The 13,216-nt window shown below is 30.4% G+C and overlaps 1 protein-coding gene across 1 annotated transcript; it reads left to right on the top strand.

The window, feature by feature from the left end:
• Positions 1-888: 888 nt before the first annotated feature.
• On the top strand, positions 889-2,897 carry LOC129307638 (11-beta-hydroxysteroid dehydrogenase A-like). The gene is made up of 6 exons (XM_054948489.1): positions 889-1,338; positions 1,444-1,636; positions 1,708-1,793; positions 1,895-2,026; positions 2,118-2,282; positions 2,431-2,897. Exons 1-6 carry the CDS (start codon positions 1,156-1,158, stop codon positions 2,713-2,715), a joined length of 1,044 nt encoding a protein of 347 aa, XP_054804464.1. The 5' UTR covers positions 889-1,155; the 3' UTR covers positions 2,716-2,897.
• The last annotated feature ends 10,319 nt before the right edge of the window (positions 2,898-13,216 follow it).

Here is a 13,216-nt window from a genome sequence, read left to right as displayed (position 1 = left end):
TTTTATTTTTATTTTTAATCTAGACTTTTCTTTAGTTTTCTTTTATAATTTTTAGTACTATTAAAAAAACTTAAATGCATGAATTTTAAACATGAAACTTTAAATATTTTCTCCAAACCAAAATATAAATAATTATTAATTAATTTACATTTTTCAAATAAAGATGATTAATAAATTAATTTTCTAAAAATTTTGCATATCTTTGAATAAAATAAGGAATTAATGAGCATCATAAACCCAACCTTTATATTAGAGAAAACTATCATTTTTTAAGGGTTAAAATAAATGCCTTATGGCTCATAACTTTAAAAGTAATGACTATTTTTTTTAATTTAACGGTAAGACTTTAAGTGTTCAAAATTTAGAAGTTGAAAAATTTTCTTACACATTTTAAAAATTTTAAATTTAGGATACTATTTATGCAATAATTTAGAGTCTAGTGCTCATTAATCTTAAAATAAATATAATATTTAACTTACTCAAAACACTCTATTAATTATTAAGTGAAATATAATAAAGTTATAATTAATATATATATATATATGTCTTAATATTTTATATTTTTGAATGACGAGGGGATTCTAGAAAAAGTAGAAAATTTAAAATTTAATCTCAAATCCATTAATTAAATCCCTACCTAATTGATTCCTCATTCACGAGTGCGAGAAGCTTCCTCGTTGAGCAGATTCCATTTGCAAAAGCAGTGCAGCAAAGTAATAACTTTGTTCAACTTTTAGATATTGCGCACTTTTTCTTATTTCTGTGTGTGTGTGTGTGTGTGTGTGTGTGTGTTTTTTTTTTTTTTTTGCGTTTAGCGAGCTCACGAATTATCTCCTTTAGGCTTTATCGTAATGAGTGGAATTGAATCACCAACGGCTCTAGAAACAGTGTCGCTTTCGAGTCTGATACTCTTCGTGCGGGAGCGTGCCCGATTCGGAGAAGAAGGAAGCCGTTACAGGACAAATCGAAATGTCACCGGATAATAGTCACCGATGCGCTCACTATCTCTGAGCTACGTGTCGTTTACATGGCATGCACTGGTGCCACCTTGCGCTGCATTCGTCCCTCCTTTGCTGGGCTATTATATAACACCAATTACTTTCGCTCTTCGCAGCATTCACGTCACTTCGTTCCTGTTCCTTCTGTTTCTAATTCATGGATCTCATTCACACTTTCCTCAACCTCGTTGCTCCACCGTTCACCTTCTTTTCTCTCGCCCTCTTATTACCCGCATACTGGGCTCTCAAGTTCTTTCTCTGCACCTTAAACTCCATCTTTGCCGAGAATCCCGCCGGCAAAGTTGTCCTCATTACCGGTGCTTCCTCCGGCATCGGGGAGGTAATTTGTCACACACCTATATATATATATGTATATATTTTGCCCCAGTTTGCTGAATTCATTGTGATTTATTCATTAATGCCGTCAGTTTATGTTCATTTGCAGTATTTGGCGTACGAGTACGGTAAAAGAGGTGCTCGTTTAGCCCTCTCTGCTCGGAGGGAGAATGCACTGGGGGAAGTTGCTGATAGAGCGCGAGATTGTGGATCTCCTGATGTTATTATAATAAGCGCAGATGTTTCCAAGGTCGAAGATTGTTCCAGAATGGTCGACGAAACCGTGTCTCATTTTGGAAGATGTAAAACTCTCTTTCTCTGTCCCTCTCTTTATGATGTGTATTATGTTTTGATGTGAGAATGTTCGGTGCAGTGGATCACTTGGTCAATAATGCGGCTATTACCACTTCCAACTTATTCCAAGAAGTTAATGATATCACCAACTTGAGACCCATAATGGTAAAGGATCTTCTACACACACACACACACACACACACACGTATTTTATTCTGTTTTGTTTTCTCTGCTCAGTTCTTCAGTACTGTTGTGTGTTGTGACAGGAGACAAACTTCTGGGGTTCAGTGTACACAACTCGTTTTGCTCTGCCACATCTGAAAAACAGCAAAGGCAAGATCGTAGTAATGTCAAGTGTTGATGCTTGGATGCCAGCACCCAGAAGAAACGTGTATAGTGTAAGCCAGATGTAGCACCAATATATGCATAATATATTGTTTTCTTGTCATTAATTTATCTCTGTAATATCTAAATACTTGTTGTGGTCAGGCAAGCAAAGCGGCTCTAATTTCCATGTACGAGACACTGAGAGTGGAAGTTGGGTCTGAAATAGGCATAACAATAGTAACCCCAGGCTACATTGAGTCTGAAATAACCAAAGGCAAGTACCTGATGGGCGATGGCAGGGTGGAGGTAGATCAAGATCTAAGAGATGTAAGCACTTCTCATTACGATTCTAGACATGATTGATAACACTTATGCGAAGTTTGGTACACGGAGTTGTATCTGTTACATGTTCCTCCTGGAAAACTCTTTTTGGTGTACTAAATATTGGCGTCACATAATGGCGGTGGTGATGCAGGTTGAAGTGAGCGCAGTGGCAGTGGGATCAGCAAGTGGGTGTGCAAGAGAAATTGTGAAGAGTGTGGCGAGGGGAGATAGGTATTTGACGGTGCCATCATGGTTCAGAGTGACGTGCTTGGTGAAGGCATTGTGCCCAGAACTGGTGGAATGGGGCCTCAGGTTCATGTATATGAGTGGGGATTCGACCATGGAAGCGTATAGCAAGAAGATTCTGGATGCTTCTAGAGCCAAGAATGTGTTGTATCCTTCTTCCATCCAAACTCCTGACGTCAAGACCGATTGAAATCCAATGCAACTTTGTGCCTACCACTTTGATCATGTTTTCCCCCCCGCCCTTTTTTTTAAGTGCCTTCATGTGTTTTGTGTTATGAATTTCATACAGATCTTGTTACTATTTCATGAACATGTAACAAGAGAGTTTACTTTTTAAATGTTTTTTAAAGGAATGAGTAGATTTTATCAACAACAGAGACTTAATAGTTCTTTCTTAACCAAGTTGTTTTACATGTGTAAAAGTTGGCATTCAAATCTCCGATTACTTCTTTGTGTGATGACATTTACCATTCACGTTAATTGGGCATGTTGACCATTGTTGACCGTGGCATAATGGACAGCAACATTAAATTCAATATATTTTTTCAAGGATCATATAGAACATGTCCCGTTGAGTGAGACTTAGAATAGGTGCTGGGCCTGGTGTCCCAACTTGTTAAGCCTGTGGCAAATTAGTGGACTGAATGTCTTCGTGGTTCTCTGCAATGCTTTAAACTGCATGGCACAGGTTCAAGACTTGGCATCCCAAAAAAGAAGAAGAAGAAGAAGAAGAAGTGGACTGGACTTGTAAAAAAGCTCCAGGCGATTTAAGTATACAGACCGAGTGTTAGTAATCATTGTTCAGAATCCAAATTGATTTTTTTTTGTTTTTTAAAGAATTGCTCGCGTTTAGTGTCCCGTTGAAAAGAGAAGTGATCTGTAATTTTTTAAACAATTCAAATCATGAATTGGATTAATGGTGATATAGTTCAAATATAACAAAATCTGTAATTATTGTTCCATAGTATAATTCAAATTATTTAATGATATCCCAATCAACTGGATTAATATTGATATGAACCTGATCGCTTGAGACAATTAATTTGAATCGAAAATTGAAATTAATATAAAGATGTAATCTCAAAATTAAATTTAACTAACTTAAAATTAGTACGTTTTAAACATGAATGAAGGCATTTAAAACCCATTCTAATAGATTCAAGGAAAAATTAAGGAGAGGAATATAATACTGTTAAAATTTATTAGAAAGGATCATAAAAATTAAAATTAAAAGGAAAAAACTTATATACTTTGCCTTGTATACTTAATGTGATTGTATCTAATTAAATCATGATATATGAATCTTTTATAAATTATTTTTTTATAATAATTTTTTATTATTAATTAAATTAATATATAAAGATCCACATGTCATGATTTGATTTGATATAAGTATATTAAGTATATAATGTTAAGTATATAAGTCTTGCCCAAATCAAAATTAGGATGAAAGACCAAGATAAGTGCAATTAACTATTATAATTTTGGTATAAAACTTGTCAACAATCCTTTAAAATTAACATGGGATAATGTAAAGTTACAAGAACAGTCTTTTAAAAATAAGGTTCCGCAGTTTTCAATTCTATACACAAAAATAAAAAGTAATATTAAATTAAATCAATATAATTTTAAAAAACAATTCATTTCAAATAACTGAATTAATATGATTTTAAAATATTTACTTTTAAAAAACTAAATCATTATAATTTAAAAAATTAGAACGTCTTATCCACTTATAAATTTTCATGGAGGCGAGTTTCTAAGTATTAGTTTAACTTTGTTTTAATGTATTGTTTTTTTATCTCCTTGACATTGTTTGACAAAAATAAAAAGAAGTGTTATGAAACGTGCTAGAGATATAAAGTTTTAAAAGGATGGAAGAACATGTTTTTTAATCAAATATGGGAAACTCGAGCTCCTTTATCGCGGTTCACCTGAATGTAAGAATGCAAAATAAAAAAAATTAATGTGCACAGGGAAGTAGAGATATATTATTTAAAGAAAGAAATAGCAGGTTATGCTAGTCATATAATAAAAAAAATAAAGACTAAAACTATATGATAAAAAAATAAAATAAAGTAGTAGATGTGGAGTCTAAGACTGATAGTTTGTTAATATTGATGATGACTATTGAGAGAGAACTCCTCTATTTATAAATAATCTTGTCTTGATATCCAAGTTCTATGATCACCAGTTTTCTTGAATTTAAGAATCACTTCCACTATCGTGATTATTCATCATAGGTGAAGTGTGAATGACTTAGTATCTAAGGCTTTATAAATATATTTTTTTAATTGTTTTAAAGCTAATTAAATTGAGTTGAGTTTGGGTTTTTAAATTTATAATTTGAGTGCAATCAAATACACACACATGTGTGTGTAAAGAAAAAGTTTTCTCTTTTTTTTTTGCACAAAGAAATAGTTTTCTCTCCAATAATGAGTTTTTGTTAGTAAATGTTAAATACAACGTGTGAGTTAATTTGGAGCAATTTAGTATTTTTAAATTTATATTTTGATATTTGATCCTTTTAAATAATTAATATTTTTAGAATATCATGGTCCTTCGCTATAATTTTTCCTAGATTCAAATTGAGATCAAAATCGTGTGATACTGGCGATTCAAATGACAGATTAGGATTTAAATTGGTAAAATTACATTTACGTCTTTCAGAAAGAAATTTATCATCAAAAAGTCTTATAAATTTTATAAAATACTCCCAAATTCTACATTTTGTATATTGACAACTTAATTAAGAATATTGATAACTAGACAATGATCATTTATAACTTGTAAATAAAAATGATAACTTATAATAATAATTTATAAATAACTGTTTTCTAATTGTTAATATGTTTAGTAAAGTTATCAATATGCAAGATTTAAAATTTAAGAGTATTTTATAAAATTTATAAAATATTTCAGTAATAAACTTTCTTCTTTGAAATTTGACTGCTATTTTTCTATTTAAATTTTTACACATGGCATGATGAGAAAGTTTTCAGACTCGTTGCCTTGGAATAGAAGCATAATTTTTATAACACATGGAGTATTGCTTGATATGGATGGATGTATTGATAAATATTCCTCCGTCCATTTAATATTATCTAACTCTTTTAAAAGATTTACACCCTCCAATTAATGAGTTAGTTTATGATTTATAAAATTTTATTTTATTTTTAGATATTTTTTATTTAACAGGGTGTCTCAATTAAAAAATTGTCTTAATTACACATATTAATTAATAATATTTTTTTTAAAAATGTCATTAATTGCAGTTTGATAGACCCAATTAGGCAGACCAGGTAAAAATGTCATAAGCCATCTAAATAAAATTTTATATAATATTACTTTAATTGATTTTATTTTTGAATATATATTTAATTTTTTTATATTTTCTTTCTCTACTATCATAAATATCATAATCAATTTATGTTTAATGTCATCTGAATGTTATTTTATTAGACTAATCACAAATGATGTGACGCATTGAATCAATCTAAGAATTTCTCAAATGTCTTACTCTCTCTGTTAAAAAATATAAAATCTTTTTAACTGAATCATATTCTCCAATAAAATAGTTACTTGTCTTTAAACTAATCATATATTTCCATCTTTACCTATTCAATAAAATATTTCACTCTAAAATAAATATAAATTAATTTACTCAATAGAAAAAAGTTTTACATTTTTTAATATCCAACCTTTAAAAAAATACTTTATATTTTTGAATGGAGGAAGTATATTTTTAACATCTTGCCTAAAATAATGTCTAATGTTTTTTAACAAAGGGTGTAAATGAATTAAAAATGACTAATACTAAATAATTCTAATCTGTTATGAAAATAAGAAGAAAGAGAGAAAGAAAAGAGAATAGCAAGGTAAGAACGATTGAGAAAAAAATAAGGGAGTATATTTCATTCACTTAAGTATCCTAATACTTTCTTTCAACTATTAAAGCCTAACTTTAATATTGCAAATGAGTAAAGAACATGATAGCATGGTATATAACCTTTGAAGGTTATAAGGCATAACTTTGAGAAACTCATTTTAAGTTATCCATTGGAAGGTTATGGGATATAAAGAATCCTAAACATTATGAGTTATGAGCATTCACTCATATAATTATATAATATTCATAATACTCCCTATTGGATGTCCATAACAAATATTGTACCTCATTAAAACCTTATTAAGAAAAGCCCAATGGAATAAAAACCTAATAAAGGAAAAAAGGGTACACAATATTTTTAAACATTCATTAAAGTTGCTTCATTAAATTTTTTTTCAAAAAACATAGTGGGACAAAACCTTAGAGCGAAAAAAGGAGTACAACATGATATTTACTTCTTGTAGTCTTCCATTAGTAACAATATCACTTCACTCTCTTTAGTGACACCATCATTTTATGTCTTTGAATATGCGCATTCCAATACCATACACTAACTTCTCAAATGTCAAAGTTGGTAGTGTCTTGGTAAGCAAATATATAAGATTGTCACATAAGCGAATTTGTTGAATATCCATATCACCACTCTTCAAAGGGTCATAAGGAATTTATTTTTTGGAGAAATATGTTTTGTTCTATCTCCTTTGATGTATCCTCCTTTCAGTTGAGCTATGCACACTGTATTATCTTCATATAATATTGTTGGAATCTTTTTTTCCAACAATAAATTACACATCTTTTGGATATGATGAATCACTAAACTTAACCAAACACATTCTCTACCTATCTCATGAATTGCAATTATTTTTACATGATTTGATAAGGTACCAGTTAAAGTTTATTTTGTTGAATGTCAAGATATTGTTGTACCTCCACAACAAAAAAAATATTCAGTTTGTGATCGACCTTTACGTAGACTGATCAAAATCCTACATTTGTATAACCAATAAGTTGTGATCTAAATTTATTAGAATGAAATAATTCTATATTAATTATCCCTTGAAGATATCAAAATAAATATTTAACTCCATTCCAATGCTTTTTTGTTGGAGAAGAACTAAATCTTATTAATAAATTTATAGCAAATACAATATCAGGTCTTATTGAATTAGTAAGATAAATCAGTGCACCTATAGAACTAAGATATGGTACTTCAGGATCAAGAAGTTCTTCATCTTTCTTTGAGGGTAGAAAAGATCTTTTTTCTCGTTAAGAGATCCTACAACCATTGAAGTAGTTAATGGATGTGCTTTGTCCATATAAAATCACTTCAATATTTTTTTCAATATAAGTTAAGTGATGAAAAAAAAATTCCATTTGCTAAGTGCTTGATTTTTAAATGAAGACAAAATTTTGTTTTTCCAAGATCTTTCATTTCAAATTCTTTCTTTAAGCAACAAACTGCCTTTTAGAGCTCTTCAGAAGTTCCAATTATATTCAAATCATTTACATAGACAGCAATTATAACAACCTTTGACCTATTTCTTTTTGTAAAAACACATGAAGAGATTTGATCATTTTTATAACCTCCATACAGCAAATACTCACTGAGATGGTTATACTACATTCTTCCAGATTGTTTTAGTCCATACAAAGATTTACATAAATGAATTGCATATTTTTCTTGAGAATCTTTACATGTTTCTGGTAATTTGAATCATTCAAGGATTTTTATATAAATTTTTATATCTAAAGAGCCACATAGATAGGTTGTAACAACATTCATTAAGTGTATATCAAGTTTTATTTGTACTGCCAAACTAATTAGACATCTTAAACTTCGTTTGGTATGAAGGAAAAGTTTTTGATATAATTGGAATTGGAATCGAAATCAAAATTGAATTGGGTTATAAAAATTTTTTTGGTATAGGTATGAAATCTTGATATAATTTTAATAATTATATGTATTTAAAATAATAAAAATACTAAAATGCCCCTTGCTAAAAAAAAGTCCTAGCACACCTCTCCTCTCTCTACCAATGACTTCGACAGTTCAATTGCATAGAGAGAGAGAAATGCCATGGGGAGAGAGATAGGGAGGGGGGAGAGAAAGAGACATCATGGGTGGTGGCCAATGGGCAAGAGCCTCCACGAGCTTAAGCACCTCCATAAGTCTACGTCTTACCTTTAGATGAGCAATGTCTATACTTGTGTAAGCGTCACCATAATAGACAATGACACTTGCCTTGACAAGTTAAGCCTTGTCCACGACTGCAAGTCCATATCTCATATGAAGATGATTTCATTGATCTTGACAATTGTTTCTTTGCTATAGGTGGGGCTGTTAGCAAAGGTTGTGGAAGAAGAAGTAGTAGTGCATGGGTCATTGTTGTCGTTCTTCGCAATCACCTCTGTTCTAGTATAGTTGTCCCAACAAGCTGCCTTTGACGCCATTGTTGAAGTTGGATACTTCAAGGCTCTATCACTGACATTTGACCATCAACAACAAACAAAACAAGAAAAAAAGGTAGAAATAAGATGGAGGGCGTGGTGATATCAAGAAATTAATTTCAAGGAATTTGACCGATTCCATCCTTATTATGATGCGATTCGATTCAAGAAAATTTTTCTAAATATGGATTTCCAAGAATCATAATTCAGATGTGCCAAACTTGTCTCCCTCAAAATTTCATTTCTATTTTTGATTCTTTTTGCATGATTCTTGCATACCAAACCTCATCTCAAAGTGATTGCAAATTCCTTCACTTTACTAACACTCACAAAACTTGGTTGCCCAAAGAGTATTGGATTCTTAGCTTTGGAGATTCATTTCCCAACAAAGTGAAATTACTAAAAAAAGAAGGCACTAGATGGCAAATTAAAAATGGAATTGGCTTGTTCAACCTTCAAATACAATATGCTTCATGAGAGCACAATATGGTCGCTGACAAGTTGGCAAATGAGGGAATTTTAGGGCTTGTTTGTTTTCTATTTTTAAAATTATTTCTTGGTTTTTGAAAACAGTAAAATTTAAAAATTTGTTTGGTTAAGTGTTTTGAATTTAATTATTTTTAAAACTATTTAAAAAATAGAAACAACTTTAAGTTGTTTTTGTTTTATTTTTCTTGTTTTTAAAATACTATGCATTTGATTATTGAAAATTACAATTATTTTTATTAATTTCTGTTATAAATCACCATCATTAACTATCTATAACTATCACTATTAATAAAATTTTTAATTAAAAAATAATTTTTAAATTAACATAACTAATCAGATTTTCATTTTATTTTTTTTTGAAAAATAATTTTAAAAATTATATTATAAAATAGTTTTAAAAAATAAAAAATGAGAATAAAAACTAAACAAACCCTGAGGCGCTGGTCTGATTGATCTTGTTCCCAATGTCTGTTGGGACTTTGTACACCAGGCTCCATCCTACCCCCACCCCCCAAAAAAAAAAAAACCGTATTTTAATCCGGGCTTTGTCCTCTTATTTACCAAAAACAAAAAAACAAGTTCAGGCCCATGAAAAATATGAAAATTGTGGACTGAAAAATGCTAAAAACACTATAATTCAAGGTTCGTTCCTTGTTTTTTTTTTTTTTTGAATGAAAACAGGGTCAATAAATTCAACTAAAGGAATCCAAAGTACAAAACAAGAAGAAAAACCAACAAAATGCCTTCCAAAATCTATCCCACCTTACGGAAGGGAAGAGGGGGTTGATGATAAAAGGCAGCAAAAAAATAAATACCCTTTAAACCTAACCTAGTAATCTCACTAATATGAATAGAAGGATCATTACAAGAACAAGTAAACAACACATTCCAATCTCGCGTGAGGAGGCCTCTAAAATCAGAGCTGAGGTCCTGTGCAATTTGAGACCAAGTAGCATCCCATAGTTAGCAGATTATATAACTTCCCACCCTTAATCACGCACAATCGTTTTTTTTTTTTGGATGAAAATAAAAAATAAAAATATTAAAGGGCCAACTCGAATTGAAACTCTTTGAATCTATCCGAATCTATGTTAATTAAATGATAATTAACGAATTAAATCATCATCGTTATGTTTCAAAATTCAATTAACGATTCCATGTATATATATGTCTAGTCTGTTGAAAAAAACACACTACCCATGAATAGACAATTGATTGATGCCGGCACTTTTTGGCACGTGTTTTTAAGTCAAAGTGAGAGGGAACGCGCGTTTTGTATTATACATACGTGCGTTTTTTTTTTTTTGGTGCCTATCTATTTGTTCGTAGCAGCCCTGCATCTAGTGGCTTAATCAAATTGGTATTTGACCGAGATTCGGAATTAAATCGTTGTTGAAATGACACTCTTGCTCACAATTTATCCACCATGCTACCTTGACAAATCACTTCAAGGTACACATACCTTCCGTATAATTAGTTTAACTATACCAACTGAATTAAGTTGGCATCGATGATATAGGAGCTTTTATCACTTGAACAATTAAACAATTAGTAGGAGATTCATTCAAATATCAACTCTTGTGGGTGTAATAATCTAATGGGAAGGAATCAATCCTTTCTTTTGGTTCTCAAGAGTGGAGAAACTATTTACTGTCCACAAAATCTACTCTTTATATTTACAAAAAATATATAATTATGCAAAGATGCGATTTATATCATAATAAATTATGGGTTTGAATTTTATTATTGATGTTAGAATCTCATTAGTTGGTATTCAGGCCCATTTCTTTGAGATTAAAAATTAAGTGATTTTGAGATAGTTTAAATATTTTATAGAAACAAATTTATTTTACAGATATTTTATAAAAAATATATTATTTTATATTTGGTCACGATGATAAAAAATAATTATTACTTTAGTTATTTTAAAGTTTTAAAATATCTTTATTAATTTGTGTTTTTTTAAAAATGATTTACTATTCTATTATTTTAAAATGTTATGATATCTTCACATATCCCATTTAAAATGCTCTGTTTTATCTACTGCATTAAATTACTTTCATAAGCTACTTATAGCTTCTTAAAATAATCAAAAATTTACTTTTTTTTTTGAATTTTGATTATTTTTAAAAATTTAAACAAACATAATAACAATTTACAGAAGCATTTTTTTTTCAAAAAATAAGTAATTTTTTTATAAAATAAGCTAAAACAAATCAATCTGAAAGTGATTTATGCTAACTTTGATGAATTTGGGATTATATTGAAGTCGCGAAAAATTATTTGCTCAATTTTTAAACAGCGAGGCATGGCCTGGTTTAACCGTGGAAAGGGGGGGTTTTGGTTGGTTGGAATGAGGGTCAAAGTTGACTGGTGCACAGTCTCCCACAAAACGGGTAAAACATGCAGGCCACTTCTTTTTTTCTGGTCGGGGTCAACATAAGATGTCTATGTATCTGTCTCTATTTTTTGTTTTTGTGGGGATCCGATAATAAACGGAAGCGAATTAGAACAAGGCTTGCAATGTAACTCGTTCCCTGCTGGGTGGGACCATCTTCCCACCAATCATCGCCTACAAATCAAAAAGACTTAGTCTCCCAAGCAGGGACCATCTTTCTCTTTCCCTCTTTTCCCCTTCACTCCTCTACCACGCATGTCTTCTTCACTTCCTTCTCGCGTTCTTGTTTACTCACAACTCACCATTATCATCATATATTATATCTTACTGATGCAAATACGACCGAGTCAGATTCGATCATTTTCAGGCTCAATTGAGGGTATTTCTCTTATATCAAAATCGTATAGGTTATTATTCCTCAAGTTAATGCAATTTTTTTAATCATCATTATATATATATATATATATATATATCCGTTGCGAATGTTTGGAAGGGGATTGATCTATTTTTTTAAATGTTATTAATTTTTTATTCTTTTACCAGAGAAAATGCATAAAATTTTCATATTTTCTTTGGAAAATATTACAAAAATATGAAGGGATGCATAATGTTACTTTATTGTTGTAATGAACAAAGAGCTCCTTCCAAGTAATAATACCAAAACTAGAAAGTAGAAACAAACTTTCCCTATCACCAAAATTTAAAAACAATGTTTCAAAAAATTATTGCACTTCCATTCAGAATCGTTAATTAATTAATACAATCCTTTTCACCTACCTCTCAAATAATTGTACACGCTCAGTGTTCTGTGAAAAGAACTTCTTATGAAATATTTACCAAATACACATCACATCTCTTTCCCCACATATTTTCTAAACTTCATTCGACAAAATAAAAAAAATAAATCCCACTCCAAATTAAACACGCAGAAGTTTACCAAAATAATATGCAGAAATCATCAATCCCTACTCTCCAAACGATCATGTGAGAAAATATTCCCTGGAAATTGCCAAGATATAAATTTAAAAAAAATACTTATAATAGTAGTAACAAAAAAGAAAATCATTAATTAATCATCACGACGACAATGCTTATATTAAATTAAAATAAAAGCAGGCACTCAAACAGAGCTAATTAATGCGCAGGTATCTCTACCAAAATCAAATATTAGTGCAACTAATCATGAAGATGATCACCATCATCATTTTAATTTTCTGCTTCTTGAAGCATAAAATTTGCATTATATATCTTGGACGGCTTAGGGCAACGGATTAGATCATAAAGATACACTCAAGGCCAATGAAATGAGTAGGTGAATAAGGTTCATATAATATGAACATATCTTCTTATCCTTGATTTATTTGAGACCAAGAAAAAATAAAAAAAATAAAAAAATAAAAAAGAAGAAGAATGAACATATACAAGATGGTTAATTAATCATGCGGAGGGAAAACGATAGATGGATGG

The sequence above is a fragment of the Prosopis cineraria genome, unplaced genomic scaffold (genome assembly GCF_029017545.1).
Source record: "Prosopis cineraria cultivar Desert tree isolate PC_DT_omini unplaced genomic scaffold, ASM2901754v1 PC4, whole genome shotgun sequence".
NCBI classification, from domain to species: domain Eukaryota; kingdom Viridiplantae; phylum Streptophyta; class Magnoliopsida; order Fabales; family Fabaceae; genus Prosopis; species Prosopis cineraria.
This window is presented reverse-complemented; position numbering and strand designations above follow the sequence as displayed.